Source organism: Caenorhabditis remanei, chromosome III (assembly GCF_010183535.1).
Source record: "Caenorhabditis remanei strain PX506 chromosome III, whole genome shotgun sequence".
NCBI classification, from domain to species: domain Eukaryota; kingdom Metazoa; phylum Nematoda; class Chromadorea; order Rhabditida; family Rhabditidae; genus Caenorhabditis; species Caenorhabditis remanei.
In genome coordinates, this window is record NC_071330.1 from 2,498,870 (window position 1) to 2,516,775 (window position 17,906).

The 17,906-nt window shown below is 38.7% G+C and overlaps 1 protein-coding gene across 1 annotated transcript; it reads left to right on the forward strand.

The window, feature by feature from the left end:
- Positions 1-235: 235 nt before the first annotated feature.
- GCK72_008636 (uncharacterized protein) lies at positions 236-1,434 on the forward strand (the record flags this gene model as incomplete). The annotated part of the gene is made up of 4 exons (XM_003093740.2): positions 236-381; positions 1,059-1,170; positions 1,221-1,315; positions 1,380-1,434. The coding sequence occupies 4 exons, from the start codon at positions 236-238 to the stop codon at positions 1,432-1,434; spliced, it is 408 nt and encodes a 135-aa protein (XP_003093788.1).
- Positions 1,435-17,906: the final 16,472 nt, after the last annotated feature.

Below are 17,906 nucleotides of genomic sequence, written 5' to 3' on the forward strand. Positions count from 1 at the left end.
AAGTACCCGATGGTTACTGTAGCGGTCAGTGCAACATATATTGGTAAATAGGCAATGAAGGTAAAATGTGTATCCTTTAAAAATATGACGTCATTTTTTGTTTGATGCGTAGTGTTGTTTTGTTCCCGATCGCCTGAGAAACAACAAGAGAGAATGTGATCATTCAAATATAAAAGTATAAAAGAGACGCCCTTCCCAAAGTGATTCCTCAGTTGACACCTGTCTTCAAATCATCATGCAATCCTTCTCATCCGTCTGTCTTCTTGCTCTTCTCGCCGTCTCCGCCTCGGCGACAACGAATTTCGACTTCTCTGGTCTCATGAAGTGCCAATCGAGAGGTATCTGGTGCTTCACTGTCAGAGGATTGGAAATTGACACTTTGTAAGTCGCTGGCGTGCCGTTTTGGCGCGTTTTCAGTTTAGCTCTGAAGGCACCTTACGTAGTAAGGAGTCACAAAGTTTTGAAAACTGTCTGGCGTACCTTTGGCGCGTTTTCAACTTAAGGTATCTAAGGGAGCTTCTTATAACCACAGCTCCGTATTTTCCTAACTGTCGGGCGCGCCTTCGGCGCGTATTCAACTTTTCTGATGAGAACTAACGGAATTAGTTGTTATAAAATTTTTAATTTTCAAAATGTCTGGGGCACCTTTGCAGTGTTTTTCGTTCAGTAAGGACTCACAAAATTGTATTTTGTTAAACTTCCTGGGGCGCCTTTGGCGCGTGTCTAAAATCCGATTTTTCGCAATTTTTCAAACGAAAAACATTAATTTCAAGTAACAACCGCGCTCCACTAGACTTGGCGGCAATTTGAAATTTTTGGAAAAACAAATATCAATTCGCTGAGCGCCATCGTAGGCTTTCGATACGGAGTCTAATTTTTTGAATTTCGGGCTAAAACATTTTGAAATAGTTCAGGGGCTGGTATAGTACAAAATCTGACAGACTAAATCGTTTTTACTGCAAAAAAACACAAAATTTCCTCAGAAATCAGATTTTTTTCCAAAAAATGCGGACATTTGGACAAACCGACAAACTCACTAATTATTTCCCATTTTTCAGCTCCGACGACATCATCGCCGAGTACACGAAATGCTCATCCGCCCCAACCTCATTGGAGCATCCAGTCGAGTACGCAATGACCGGAGTCCAAGAAGGAGACGGTATTCTTGACGTGAGTTGTGGACATCCGGATGGTACAGACACACAGACCTATTTTTTCAGAGCACATTCGAAGTAGCCATTCAAGTGACTCACAACTGCACAGCCAACGAGCAAACCATTACCACCGACTACATTGAGGTGCCAATTAAGGAGATGTAAGTTTTGGTGGCCTAGAAAAAGCTAGTCCCTCCTTAATCAACTGAAAATTTAAATTTCCAGGGCCTTCTCACTGGGAAAGAACTTCGACCTCAACGCCAACGCTGTCATGCCATAAATTCCAATATAGACCGATTTCAAATGTACAATTTCTGATCTTTTGTAAATAAATTTTCTCTTCTAAGGACATCTGGATACACAGACACACAGACATACCACCACCCTCTAATAATGGGGATTCAGAAGACGTGACGTCTTCTGAAAAAAAAACCACTCAATTTTGGTGTCTCCACGCATCCGGTTCCAGTTTCTCTTATAAAGGGAGTGGTGTGAATTCTTGAATTTCTATTCGTCATAATTTTTGCCTAACAATTCGAGATCGTTATCTTTTCCCTTTTTTTGGGAAAGAAGTGTGTTGCAATTCGGAGAGATTCATATCTGTGATGATTCCGACGCCTTTTTGCATAATAATTACGATTATGATCTATTTTTTTGTCGAGTGGTTTTTAGAATGGCAGGAAATAATGAGGGATTTACTTTTTGTTCAAGGGACTACTTTTTCATCGACCGCATTTACTTGCAGTACCTGTCAAAAGGTTATGGAAGATTTCAGTTGAAAATGTCCAACTTTGTGAGGATGTCGTGGTATCACTGATATTTCCACCAAGTAAAATTTTTAATGAACCATACAGAGCAAAAGTAGAGCTTCATTTTTGTAGTTGACAACTTTTTTGTACGGAAACTTCCTAGAGAGTTATGGCCATTTAAAATGGACTGCTCAAAGATCGCACTATTTTGCACTGAAATGGGACGATGTGAAGGAGAAATTAATTTGTCGCTTTGTAACTTTTTAGGAAGTGTCCGTACAAAAAAGTTGTCAACTACAAAAATGGAGTTCTACTCTTGGTCTGTTCGAGCCCATAAAACATTATTTTGTGGGACAGTTATTTTTACTATGACACACTCTCAAAGTTGGGCATTTTCAACTGAAAAATACAAAACTTACTTTTGAGATAGTTTTGAGCATACTTGTCACGGGCCGGGCCGGGCCGGGCCCGCTAAAAAAATCTTCCGGCCCGGCCCGGCCCGGCCCGGGCCGGCCCGTCAAAATATTGAAAAAAAAGCTTGCTGCGGGCCCTGCGGGCCGGCCCGGGCCCTGAAATTTTCAGAGGGCCCGGCCCGGCCCGGCCCGGCCCGGGCCGGCCCGTGATTTGACAAGTATGGTTTTGAGCAGACTTGTCACGGGCCGGGCCGAAATCAGGAAAAATCTCGGTATAGTTTTCGATTAAAAATTAAAAATTGAATCAAAATGTGAATATGTATGATAATTTAAGCATTTTTACTCTATTTTTTCGAAAAATTTCAAAAAAAAATGGTAAAAAATGGGTACCCGTTTTTGAATCCGGGCCGACCGGGCCGGACCGGGCCAAGAAAAATCTCGGGTCGGCCCGATTATTGACAAGCCTGCTTTTGAGCGGTACTGTAGATTCCGTCCATCTAGGAGCTGTTTTTGAACTCAGTTTCAGTCTATCTAGGGGCTTTGTCTTGAACCCTGGGTACTTCAAAATGGCAAAACTCTAGTTCAAATATTCACCCGAATTCCAAACATCCTCACTCTCTCTCTCTCTCTTTGCAACAAAAAATGGCAGTTGAAACTGGAGAATTGGAAATAAGTGAAAGTACGAGTTAAGTCAGCGAGAAATAAGAAGAGTGTAGTGGCTAGAAGAAATGGGAATCCCCGTGGGAACACTCAATCTAAACGAACATTTCCGCTTGTGTGTTGACCGCATCATTTCGTCGCATTTTTTTCTTTCCAGATTTTAGGAAAAGCTGCATTTTTTGTTTTTACTGAATTTGAACAGTAATTGACAGAGTTGGAAAATCCCGGGCCAGCTCGGGATTAAATTTTTGAACAATTTTCCCGGCCCGACCTGAGTTCAAAAATGCATACTTGTCAAATGACGGGCCGGCCCGTCAGGCCCGTCTTGTCAGGGATATGGGATTTTTGAGAAAAATTAAAAAAAAATTTTTTTTTCAATTTTCAATTTTTCATGCGGAAAAATTGACAAAAAGACACTCTTATTATTCTATGAGAAAAGTCTGATCATCTCAGTACACCTTGATCAAAATTGAAAAAAAATTGAAAAAAAATTCCCTCCAAAAAGACGGGCCTGACGTTTTGAAAAAAAAGCCCGGCCCGGCCCGGCCCTTGACAAGTATGCAAAAATGTGCACAATTTTTTCACGAATTTTTTCGAAAATTTTGAAACTTTCATAAAAATAGCACAAATTCTCTCGAAAATTCAATATTTTTAAAAAATTCACAGAAATCTCGCATTCTTAATGAAATTTTTTCAAAAATTTTTAAATTTCTACAGAAGCCGGGCCCAACGAGCCGACGGAATTTTTAATTGAAGTTTGAGTTAGTAGATAGGAGACACTGGAATACCGAAGACTTTCTGACTGAATAAATAAAAAATTATAGTCTCTAAAGAAATTTTAACCCTGATGCGTTATTTAATACTTCCTAAAACATTTGGAGCGTTAAAGGTGGACTAAACTCAACTCTGATATTTTCATAGAATAATGTATGAGTACCTGTGAGTTCATTTTCATATCGAAAAAATTTTAAAAACTGGTCTGAAACCCGCTGAGAGCGATCGCCGGTCAGTTTGGGCATTTCGGTGGCCTAGAAATTCGACATCGGCCATGTTGATTTTTTCAAAGTTTGTCGGTATTTTCGCTCATTTTTGTTGTTTTCTTTCAATAATTTTGAAAGTAAACGGCAAAAATTGATAGAATCATTACAAAAATGGTAGAAAAACCGATGAAAACTTGCAAAAACAACATTTTCGAAAAAAGTTCTAGAATGTTCCACAACCACTGAAATGCCCAAACTGTTTCGCCGCTCGTACTCAGCGGGGAATGGACCGAATTAAAAAATTCTTTCAATATGATAATGGACTCACGGAATGAAGAAATTAACATGAACATACGTCCGGAGTCGAATTTCTGGGTCCAAACCCCGATTTTCCAAACCAGATGAACTCACCGGCGATCGCTCTCAGCGGGTTTCAGACCAGTTTTTAAAATTCTTTCGATATGAAAATGAACTCACCGGTACTCATACATTATTCTATGAAAATATCAGAGTTGAGTTTAGTCCACCTTTAAGAAAACATGTTTTTTCCCAAAAATGCCGAATTTTTTGCTATACTTCAGAATTCAATCAAAAGCTAATTATGCATCAAAAAATTGAATTTTTTAATGTAAAATTTCAAAAAAGGGCCGGGCCGGTCCGTGAAAATTCTCTACCGGGCCGTAAATTTGCAAGTATGACCTGGTGCAAAATAGTGCTATTTTTGAGCTGTCCTCTTAAAATGACCATAACTCTCTAGGGAGTATCCGTACTAAAAAGCAGACTTGTCACGGGCCGGGCCGGGCCGAAATCAAACAAAATCTCGGCCCGACCGGCCGAAAAATTTTAATTTTTGAATTTTTTGGCATTTTTGAACTTTTTTTGGAAAAAGTATAGTTTTTGGCCAAAACTTTAAAATTGAATCAAAATGCAATATTTATGATAATTTTAGCATTTTCACTCTATTTTTTCGAAAAATTTTGAAAAATTTTAGTAAAAATAGGTACCCACTTTTAAATCCGGCCCGGCCCGATTTTTGACAAATCTGCAAGAAAGTTGTCAACTACAAAAATGTAGCTCTACTTTTGATCTCTACCATCCATAAAAATTTCACCAAGTATGATAATTGGTGATACCGTAACACCCTCTCAAAGTAGGACATTTTGTTTTTCTGTCCGTCTGTCTATCTATGAGTCCGGATGTCCCCAACCCTGTCACCTTATTCTCACATTCTTTCAGTGTTCTCTGTGTATTCGAGAACATTGCTCTTGCTCTTCAATTCTATTTTCTTCTAACATGTGAGTGTGTTTTGTTCCTCCCCTCTTCCCCCCGTTTTTGACTTTTTTGACACTATTTTTGAAAGAATTCCTAACGAATTCAACGGAAAAAGAAAACGTCCATTTCTAGTTCTTCTTGACGTTTTGTTGAACTTTTCGGTAGTTGTTTCGAGAAGGAAAAATGGAATTTGAAGGTCTTTTTAGAGAAAGAAAGCAGGAGTCTAGATGAAAACTAAATAGTCCTGATGATTTTGAACCTGTTTTCAAATTTAGGTTGAATTCAGAATTAACGAATCTAGAGTAGGAAAATCAGTAAAGTACAATCACAAAGTATGTAACTCGGCTCAAATTGGTATTAGACAAAATTTGAATAAAGATTTAGAATTCTCGGCTTTCCAATCATGTAAGAGTTGTTAGAAAAACTACAGCTGGGGCCGTACAGAGTTTTGCATACTTGCAAACCGGGCCGAAACGGGCCGACACGGGCCGGCTCGTAATTCGCGCCAAACTCAATATTATGAGCTGAAAAATATACCAAAATGTAGCCTTCGGCGAGTTCTACATCTGTGGCCTACTACGGGCCGGATGGCAATTCGTTAATATGTCGCGGGCCGGGAAAAAGTGCCAACAAACGCGAAAATTTCCAAAAACCCATTCTAGCGCAGCCCGCGGCATATTAACAAATAGCCATCCAGCCCGTGTTTGAAGCGAATTACGAGCCGGCCCGTTTCGGCCCGGTTAGTATGCAAGTATGGGGAACTTCGAGACTCAACTACCGCACAAAACTCAGTTTTGAGTTGAGTCTCGAAGTTGCCAAGCGATTTGAGCGATGGTGTAACGACTATTTCCATACGATTTGTATCTCATTTCAATTTCCTTTTTCAAAAAATCAGAAAACAGATTCAAAGTTCTCACAATGTCAGATTTCGAGTCATATAAGTTTTGTATGAGAAAACTTAGGATAGGCAGAGCTGGAAGATTCAGCTCGAGGTTAGCAATAACCGTCCAGCTTGCTAGTTAGCCATGTCTAACAGAACATTTCAAAAATTTCTAGAGGCGTTCCACTGTATAGCATATTTGCAAGCCGGGTCGGCACTTAACTCGCTTAATCTGCTACATTATGAGCTTAAAAATATACCAGATTTCAGTACATTAACGACTAGCCATCCGGCCCGTAGTAGGTCACAGACATAGAACACGCTGAGATGTACATTTTGGTATATTTTTGAGCTCATAATATTGCGTTTCAAGCGAGTTACGCGTCGGCCCAGTTTGCAAGTATACTCCATAGTTTGATCAGTAAATTCTGAATGATAGACCACCGATCTCCTGAACCCACGCGTGAGAGCCCATGGGTTCATCTCCCCTAGAGGAATCACTCAACCCAACTGACTAAACCGAGAAAAGAACTTCATTTTTGTGGAGTTCTGGCCACTTTCTTATAACATAGAACATCAACAACTTTCACTTGTTTTGAATGTTCAGTAGAAAGGGTTGAAATCAGATTTCACTCTGAAAATCAGTCAGGTTTGTAACTTTTTTTCCAGTAGGAAAGTTCTTTTTATCGAAATGTCTGTCATTATAAGTCAGCCAGAGTTGCGCGGAATTCCGACTTCCGACTTCCGACTTCCGGATTAGAAAAATCGCTTGAGACTTCCGACTTCCGACTTCCGTTTTAGAAGAAATCACTTCCGCACAACTCTGAAGTCAGCATTCAGACATTTTGGATTCACGAGTAGTTTTGAGCAACCGCGCTCAGTCGGACTCACTGAAAACTTAGGCGCGACATTGAAAACCTTAGAACAAGCGTGACAGCCGAAACCCACTGAAAAATTGATTATGCTGCGTATCAAGAACACACGATGGCGCAGTAAATTGAATTCTGGTTGAGTTCATTTGTCTATTTGACCGAATGTCCGCACTTAATTTGAATCCTGGGAAAACTTGGTCTTTCCTCAAAAACGTTTAATTACTCTCAGGGTTTGTACTATTCCGCAGACGCGCTCCGTCTGACTCGACGAATGTCTTGGCGCGGAATTCAAAAATGCGAGAAACTACCTTAAATCGAATTGAAAGTCTTTTGTTTTCTAAACTTTTTTGTTATCGTTTTTCTGTGAGAAATGTTACAGTACTTCTCAAAACCAGAAAATTTCGAAGCTCAGCATTCTGCATGGCCTAGAATACCAAAGTTCGGTCGCTGGTCAAAAACAACATTTCTCAGAAAGTACACAAACATCTCCTCCGCCCCCTAAACTTAATCGCCTTACTACTCCCAACTTTTCCGGTCACATCCTTTCTTTTATTAGCCTCCTCCTACCATTGTTTTCCACTCTCCGCTCCGTTATCCCAAAAATCTTGCACATCCCAGAAAAGGCTGAAACTCTAGAGCTCAAAGAGCACATTCTGCTCATAAACACCCGGTTTTTTTTTAGTGAAAACTAAGGAAAAAGATGAGCAATGGGTCCCTTTCGGACTTTGAACCTCTTTTTTGTCTGAAATTTTTCATTTTTTTCAGTCAAAAGGCACATGCTGTAATTGTTTTCCCTGGGTATGCTATAATTGAAAAATCTTGAGAAGAAGCCGCTTTTTTCGAGAAAAAGTCCACATTTAGATTAAAAATTGTTTAGCCACATGGAGGGTGTTAATGTGTTTATTTATATAGGAGAAATAATAAAAAATAGAAATATTTAGAGGTTTGGTGTCTTTCCAATTCTACTACCCTGACCAGAAAAGAATGCAAAAAATTATAGGTCTAGGTGGGGGTCGAACCCTGGTACTCAGATTAGTGGTCAGACTTGTTACCGGGTAGGCTACTCGGGGAGGCGCGGCGGCCGCGGATACCCTTGCCCTCTTCTACGCCCTAACCTGTTTTAGCGATTTTCACCTCTGGTAGCTCAACTGGGTAGACATCTGACCAGCAATCTCGCATCCAGAGTTCGAATCCCATCTGTCCTAATTATTTTTTGCTTCCTTTTCTGGTGGATATCCACTTATTTAGAGCGTTGAAACCTCATTTTCAAAAAGTTAAAAATATTTTGGTTCGAAAAATTTATATCATATATGCGTCATTACCAATCCCCCCACTACAAAAATATATTTCTATTTCTAAGTATTCCATTTTGTATTGTCCATTCCACGAATTTTCTATTGTCCCCTTTATTTGATCCACTCATTTGTAGGTTAGTTCTTTTATTTTATTCAGCTACCTGGTTCCTTCTAGAAAAAACAAAAAACAGGGACAAAAAGGATTAACTTTGAAATAGACGAGATTTCGGCATGGTTAGTAGATCCGGCTAGCTGGGTGGCCTAGAAACAATAAATTAGGATTTCTAGTCCCCCCTTACTACGGGAGGTCAAAAGCGCCTCGCCGAATCTTAATCAGTATTCGACGCCATTCCCAAATTTTCCCAATTTTTGCAAATTCTCAAATCCCTCTTTTCTCCTCCTCTTTTATTTTCTCTTCTCCCATTCAATTCACTTCCTTTTCTCTTTTTTCCAATTTATCTTTTTCTTGGACAACAACGACATGATTCTCATGTGTTATCTAGTCATTCGTTCTTTTAATATTTTATTTCGAACATGTTCGACTGGTCAAAATAGGGATAGGGGGGAGGCTTCAGTTGTTCTTTGGTTGTTGTCTGAATATAGTAAAATTGGAGGGACCGCTGTATTGTTATTTATCGAGTCAGAGGTTTCATTTTGTGATATGTTATAGAACAAAACTAAAACTACAAGTTTGTAGTTAATATCTTTTCTGTATAGTTTTTTGTTTAAAAGTTAAAGTAGGTCAAAGCTACAACTTCCTTGGGAGCGTCCATCGTCGTCAAGCTATAATTTTTTAGGTAGGGCCCGTACAAAAAAGTTGGCAACTACAAAAATTAAGAACTAACATCGTTCTATAACATACAAAAGTTTCAGAGTGTATTGTGAGAGCGTGAGGGGTTTGGACATCCGAAGCTTGTTTTTTAATGAAAGATTTCTCGTTTCCATTTCGACAGTTTGTTTTTGTCCTCAAATCGTGTTTTTTCTTATAATAGTTAAATTTTTATATTAAACCTTCCTCAATCTTCAATTTTGCAGTTAACAAGTTTTTTGTACCTGTCCTCCATAAAAAGTTACACACCTTCAAAGTTTTCTTTGAAGTTTGCTAGTCCACCTAACAAGTTTAGGCTATAACTATTCAGGTAGCGCAGATACAAAGTTTTGAAAGTACAATTATCAAACATATCAAGTCTAGACCTACATTTTTGGAGTTGACCGCTTTTATGTGGAACGCCTCCCTGGTGTACTGTAAATGTTTCAAAAAGTTTCCAATTATAAAAAATGAAAATTTTCAATTTGCTGTAACTCACTGAAAAATAAATTGTTTTTATTGAAATGTATGCCAACTTTTAGGGCTAGACTACACTTTCATAAATTACAATCCTCTGGTAAAACGCTTTCCTGGGTTACGGTAATTTGGCGCGCGGTCCTTCTTTCACGTTTCAGTACCCCAGGGTAACGTCCTACAAAAAAGTTGTCAACTACAAAAATTGAGATCTAAACTTGTTTTATAATATACTAAAAATCCAAATTTTAAAAATCGTTCACCACGCCGTGACACCCATTCAAAGTTAGCCGAAGCCTGGTTAGTTTTCTAGCTGCTTAGGAAGCTGTTTTTTTTTACAAAAAAGTGATCAACTAAAAACGAAAACATAGTGTTCTAGACTTGGGGGACTCCGTGGCGCACGAAGTCACTTCCTTGTCTCCTTCTTTCTCACTAACCTTCATATAACTTTTTCTATTTCGTTTTTTATTAGTTTCATAGTTGAGACCTGATCTCCAGATGTTCAGACTACTAAAATATATTTTTTATAGAGCATTCATAAGGTTTTCGGTAGCTGTTCAAACTACACACACACACCCGATGATTTTTTCTATTTTTTTACAACAGCATCACCCTAAAAATGTTATATTCTGGTAGATCAAAAAAATTTACTATCCTAGAACCAAAGTCACCTCTAACCCTAACAAAAGGTCACCATTAATTTTTTGTTTTTCCTTCTGGACACTCACTGAACTTTTAAAGTGTTTCGGAATCCCTAATTTCTGGAAACCAGAAAAACAATTATTTCATCTCCTAGGAATACATGTGGATATAGAGAAAAGTTTAGGTAATAAAACATGGGTGGTCAGTAGGTTTTATGTGTTTTTTTACTGGGAGGGGGGACTAAAGTGTTCGAAAATTTTTTACTTTTTCAGTGACCAGAATTGTCTTCTCTATAGCTTTCGGTAGTAAATTTACTACAGTAGTCCTTGCTGTCAAACCTTATTAGCCTCCATCTCGTTAGTTCTTATAAGAAATTTAGCATTTCTGACATTTTCGAAAAAAAATATTTTCAAAAACCTCTAAATAACTCATTTCTATTCTGACTCTATGTACTCCAGTCATCTTCTTCATTTTGTCTTCTTCTGACATTTGTAATCAGCTTACAATATATATTTTTATTAAAAATTTTTTGTAGAATTTTGTCTATACGTTTCCTGTCTGTCAGGTTTTAGTAAGGCATCCCCTTTTCAATTTTCCTAAAAATTATCTTTTTGAAAAAAATCTTGTGAACAACTGGACTCCCAGACTCACAGACAGACAGAAAATATTCTCCTTTTCCATAATTCAGCAGGAAGTTCATCTGGGAATTGCCCCGCAAACCGAAATCCCCTGAGGGTCACCGATGACGTAAAATCTAAAAAAGCTTCCTACGATGTTCTTGTACTTTTCCCTGGTTTTTCGGTTTTCAAACCATGATTTTTGAGTTTAAGTCGTTCCAAAATAATATTACCTCTGTTTTCAAAAAATCAAAAAGGAAAAAGTAAGCAGTGGGTGTTGAACCAGAGACCCCTTGGGTGAAGAGCAAAAGCTTAGACGCCTGCGCCACGGCTCACCACTGAGATTTCGGGCAGCAGGCTGAGATAAATGGAAGAGTCGCATGCCCCCCGGTAAGAGTAGACTTTTAATTTCCGTACAAAAGGTAACTGGTTCAATCCTCACTGCGAACTTCTGGAGTTTTGATTCTTTTGAAAGTTGGCATACTTATGTTTCTGTACTTGCTGAATCCGAAAATCATATTATCCACTTTCAAAAACTTTTCAAAATAGTGAAACTCTACAAAAAGAGTTATTTTCCAACAAAAAAAACTAATAGTAAATACATACCTTCAGCTCTCTCAATGACGCAATAAACGTCTCTGCCTACAATGTTCAGATTCAATTCTCTCTTGTCTTTTCCGAAAAGTTTGCTATCCCCTTCCTCTTATCTTGCCTCTCTTGGTCACTTTTGTGTTCTTTACCCTTTCCCCGCTGGCAAACAATTCCACGTACCAAGGGTACTCATAACCTACTTTTGCACGTTTCTCATCTGAAATCTTGCCCCGTCTGAAAATCTTTTCTAATGAGCGCCCCGTATGAATATATCATTTTTCTCATAACATATCACATATGTATCCGATTTCATATCTACAAACGCTATTCGGAAACTTGAATCTTTCATTATTTCCCTCTATGTTTTTGTGTGCTTGGTTATTTTATGCATATGTGTGCTCATTTATTCTTATTAATTTTTGATCATTTTTGTAGTTCTTGAGACCCAGATTCAGAGAAATCGGTTAGTTTTTAAGTTTTTCTAGACTTGAAAACATGATTATTGGGATCAGGAGGATAGAAAACATGAATATAGAAGTTTTCAGAAAAATCAAAACTCTAAAATGTTGCAGTGGGGATTGAACCTGGAACCTTTTGGATCGTAATCCGACTTCCACCACTTTTGAAGTGCCACCCTTCCGGCGCGCGCCGCCAGAATCACCCTCCTTATCACTTCCCACCGCACTCAATCTTTTATTATGTATTGTGGCGCAGTTGTCTACACTTTTGACTTTCACCTAATGGGTCCCTGGTTCAACACCCGCTGGGTATTCTTTCATTTTTGATTTTTTTGAAAACAAAGCGAATACTATTTTCGAACTCCCTGAATCCAAAAATCATAATTACAAATCTCAAAAACTTCAAAAAACCCGTGAAATGTCTAGTCTTTGCCCTCAATAACGTCATCTAAAAAACAAATTGAATCCAAAGCACTTGAGCCACTTGACTATGTAGTAGATAAGCTGTATCCTCAAAAAAGCAGATTCGAAAGTCAGAGTTTTGATATCATAAGCATTAGTACATTCGAAGAATCTCATTCGTTTTGTTTCTCACGTTCTCATATCAAATTTTGTGAATCTGGCGATTTGAGAGAGCGCAGAGAAGTCAGACATTCTCATTTCTCTGCGTCTCTCGTCTCTCCCCTCTCTAATTTACTGGTAGATCAAAACTGAAAGATGAAATTGAAAACCGTGAGAAAAAAAATATTCAAAGAAAATCTCAAAAATTCATAAACACCATTAGTGCTCTCTGCAAACAAACAGAATAGCAAAACATTTGAAAAAAAAACAATTTTTTGGTTTTCTAGGCCACCAACTTTTTCAATTTTTCTCCAATTTTTGTTCCAGTTCCTTCCCTGAAAAACAAGAAAAAAGGGGGAGAATGATGGGTAATTGAATCGAAAGACGAAAGTTTTCTGGGTGAGGGAGGGAGGAGAAGTATAACGAGCCAAAGTCTCGTTTTTCCTTTCTCTCCAGAAGAAAGAAAGAAGACAATTTGATCATCTTGGAACCTTTCGGTCTCTCTAGTCTCTTCTTTGGATCTTTTTTATTGCATTGCGGATGGATTCTGGGTGTGTGTATGACCCCCATATATACCAGGAAAGCCTTTTTTGAGAACTGGTGTCTGTCATAGTTTTCCAGTGTTTAGAACTATTAAAAACTATTAAAAACGCATGCAAAAAAGAGTTAGATGGTCTGGGGTTCGAACCCTGGTTCAAAGTTTACCGGCCAGACTCCTTATCCACTCGGCCACGCGGGCGAAATCTGTGGCAAACCCACAGGTCGTATATTAATGAAGAGAGGAGCGGAACAGTTGGGGGTCACTCCGCTGCCGCAGATATCAGTAGGATCGCGATGGTGGTGCAGGCGGTGACACACCTGACCACCAATCTACCGACCCGAGTTCGATCCCACACCGCCTGATTTTTCTTTTGCTTTTTTTGTAGATCCTCAATATAGCGTAGTTTAATTTCTGGATCTCTGAAAACCCAAAATGACAGATCTCATGACCTCATCCCACCACTTTCCATAATTTTTCAATTACTTTTCACATTTCCCCTCATCTCTATTTTTTGCTCTTTCACCCTCATTTTCAGAGAAAATTTTCCAATTATTATTACTATTATACTATGAAAATGAGATGGGGGGGCGGGAGATCATGAGGTGGAAATTTTTTGAAACGAAATTTTTTTGTGATGGTAATTTTCAAATGTTTATTAATGAGGTCTTGTGAGTAAGTCCGAAATTCAGAGATGCCTCAGTTCGAGAAGCCCCTGCGGCTATTTTTCGTGTTGGTTACCCAGTTGACCGATTCCTTAGAAAACATAATTCCAGAAAATAGAAGAAGTGAGCATTTATTTTTGGTCTGGTCTTTCTGTGGTCTAGTTTTTGAGTTTTTGGGTTTCTAGGCCATCCGGTCCTAGTTTTGAATCAGTTTCGAGCACATTCCATGTTCTTTTTGATTATTTCCTAAAACCTCTGATTAAACTTCCTTCCTGTATTCTATACAACTTGTTTTTTCTCTGTCATTAATAATACTACAAGTTTTCTGTCAAAATCTTATTTTTCTCAAAATATTATCTCCAAAAAACATATTTCCCACTAGTTTTCCGGTACATTTCCTAGCTATTCACTATCTCAAAAAGAAACAAAAGAGATTTAGAGAGGCTAGGAATTGAACCCCCGGTCCCTAGTGTAGTGGTCAGACTTTCTACCGGTTGCGCCATGGGAGCAAGACTTGTGGTGGCGCAATCATAATGAGGAGACAGGTGAGGAGGTCGCCCTTATCTACGCCCTCTGATTTCGCCACCAGCTCTGCTTGCATGGCCTAGTGGATAGCGACCCCGTTTACTAATCTAAGGGTCGGGGGTTCGAACCCCAACTCCTCGAATTATTTTTTGCATTGTTTTTTCTTCATGGCCGTTTTATCTAAAACATTTTCAGATGTCTTTTGAGCCTTTTTCCAATATTTTCCTTCCCAAAATTTGATCTATGTCTTCTAAACCGACGTAACATGTAACTTTATATAATAAGCGTCACATCATTCATCATATCCTTCTCTTTTTCTTCTGAAACTACGTATGTTTACTCTATCTTTTTGACTTCTCTTCCCTATTTTTATCCGCCTCCTCTCCTATTTTTGGGACCCTTCGATCCCCCCCCCACCAAGTGAAAAAGCGCGGGAAAACGAGGGTCGGAAAAATAGCCGTGAGCTATTCTGAAATCTGTGTAGACAATCAGAAATCAGAATTTTCTTTCTTTTTTGTCGTCTCCTCCTGAGACTTCTGAATTCAATTAAATGCGAGGGAGGATAAGAAGGCGTCCCCCCCTTCCGAAAAAGGAAGATTTTTCACTTTTGAGATTGATAGCCATAGCTAGTATCACATTTCAAACGTTGTGCTGACATTTTGGAGTTTTTTGTTTTGAAGAAATGTTGATCATTTGGCCACCGTGGTCTCATAGCTTGAGTGACTTGGCCATGGCCTAGAACTCCAAAGCCTAGAAAACTAGTCCTCCATTCGTTAGCCTTGTTTCCAGGTACTTTCGCCTGGGGGGTCAAATCAGATTGAATTCGATTTGAAATTGTTTTTGAGATGATTCATTAGTTACTCAAAAATGTTTTTTTTTTCAAAAATTCAAGTTTCCCGCCTTTCCGGAAAGGCCGCCAACACCACCAACACATATACGCCCTTCACCACCCAATTCTTTCGTACCCGCGTGGCCGACTGGTTAAGGCTCTCGACCGACCCTCCAAAGGTTTTTGGTTCAATTCTTTTCCCCGACCAAACTTTTTTTGTTTTCCTAAATCGCTTATTCCAGAACTTTCTCTCCTCTAGCATCCAATTTATTTCTTATTTTTAGGAGATTAATATCCGGTGTAAAATGTTTAGACCAAGAGGGTGGGGGATTAAAGATTTAGTAAACACAAAAATAAATACATATTTCTGGATAAGACACCGCATTAATCATGAGTAACAAACTTCACGGCCTAGTTCTCCACTTTTTGGGTTTCTAGGCCATGCCAGACTTGATACATCTCATTTTCTTTCAGAAAAAATCCTCTTATATTTCGTATTCTTTCTTAACAATCATAAAATCCAGATGATCCTTCAAATAGGATTCTGACGGATTTCTTCTGAGGACACCGCTCTCTATCTTTATTTTCCAATAATTTTTTTTGCGTGCTCTCGAAGTTTCTATACCTTCAGTTTTTGATGTACAGGCTAATTGTGGCCTAGAAACCTAAATTTGGATTTCTAGCCTGAACATTTAGTTAGTGGCCTAGAAAATCAGGTATTAGTTTCCTAGGCCATCGAAACTTCTCGCATCTTTCTAGCTACTATGGAAGAGATGGCCTAGAAATTCAATTTACGGAAAACCTGTCCGCCTTCGTGTGTTTCTAACTAGGAAATTATCATTTTTCTGTCAAATTCAGCTTGGTGGCCTAGAAACCCAAACCTCCGAAAAACTAGTCCCCCAACCCATACTCCTCCATTTTCCCTTTCCAAATGCCCATCGACCACTTTTCTATTAATATTTCAATATTTCTCCCATCAAGTGGGGGTCCCACTTATTTTTTTTGCATTACCTGGGAAAAAGTCGGCTGCTTTTTTCACGCAACTCTCAATTTCCGGTTCTTTGAAGAAAAAAAAAGAATTTCGGCGTTATTGCTTTTTCATCTTTGGCCGGTGACCTTGTGGACTAGTTTTTAAGTTTTTTGGATTCTAGGCCATGTGTTTAACGCGCCTTAGGCGCGCCAGTTATTGCTTTTCACATTTGAGTTTTTGTCAACATACAGAATCAACCATGGTCTACATTTTAGTAGTAACAAATTTTGAGAAGGAGTTCTCCCTAAAAGTTACAGCATTTTGAAATTTGCAACTTTTCAACAAAAACTGAAAATAGGCGAAATTCAAAACGGTGTAAATTTTTCAATAATTACTCAAAATTAAAAAACTAAGCTGCGCGGGAAAGTGCAAAACTAGATCTTTAATTTTACATTTAAAATTTTTTTCGTAAAATCCAACCATGTTTATTTGTACCCTCGAGAAGTTATTATCGAAATAAAAAAGTTCCGACATTTTTTACCGACGCGTGTTTGCGGACTCAGTGCAAAATTTAATAATTTAGCACTACGTCCGCAAACACGCGTCGGTAAAAAATGTCGGAACTTTTTTGTCGCGACAATACCTATCCCCAATGCCGGGGTATTCTATCTTCGATCGATTGTATCTCTCCAGGGAGCATCTGTACAAAAAAGTGATCAACTACAAAAAGGTAGATCACAACTTGGTCTCAATTTTTATATAACATTTCAAACCCAAAAATATTTTTGTTCCGCTATTCCAGGACTCCGAAATTTGGTCTCAAAAAAAAAACACATTACACGATTATTATTTTTTTTGTTGATATCCAGTATTTCTTCCTAAATTAGTCTCTTACGTATCATCCGTATACCTCGTGTTTCATCCCTACGTATCTTTATTGGGTTTCTTCCCCAATGTTTGTCTTATTCCATAATTGTGTTGACCCCGTTCTTATAGTTCTTCTCTCCTCCTCATTATTCATAATTTCGTGTCAATCCACATGGTGACAAGCCCTTCTTTTATTTTCTTTTTTAACACCCCCCTTTGCTCATTTTCAACGTCATCACAAAAATCATCTGGGTTTCTCTTCACACACGCAGTTGTGGTGGTCGAAGCGTCACACCTCGAATAAAACAAAATAATCCCTCTATTTCCCTCCCTTTTTCAAAAATTTCCTTCTTCTTTGTAAAAAATAGGAAGAACCACTTTTGCAAAAAATTAACGGCCTGCGCCAAAACCGAACTACTAACCTATTGCGCAGCGCCACCCCTTTAGACCGATGGGCCACCCGACCGCATTAGATAAACATGTGGCAATGAGTGGAGGTCGCCGGTGTTCTCGTGGTCCGAGGCGTTACGCCTTTAAAGAATGGAAATTTCCCGAGCCACTCAAAAAACCTGATCGCCGTGAGAAGTACCTCTTATGCACTTTGTGAGTCAGCATCTGATTTTTTGACCTACCCCCGTGGCCTAGAATCCCGATTTCCCCGATTTCTAGGCCATGTCCCATGACTTCCTGTTCTCTAAATGACGTCTTTCCCTGAAATTCCAAATTCCAAATTTCAAGATGAATAGTTTATTCATTCGAATTATGAAGTGTATAGACATCCGACTTCATGAATAATGATTTCTCGGAGAGAAACGGAACAAAAAATGGAACGAAATTCGAAAAAAAGACCATGCCTTTTTGGAAAGTGCAGTTTGACACGCGATATTGTCTGGCGAGAAGACGCGATCCCTTTGATGATGGTCCCTTGTTTATTTGGACTTTTCTGCGAAATTTTGAAATTAAAACACAACATTTTTGATTTTCTTTTATTTTCCGAACTCCTAGTTTGAAAAACCCAATTTCTATACCTGCGGCGGCAGCCGCCGCACCTCAACTTATCACCTTCCGTTACCTCCTACAACCTGT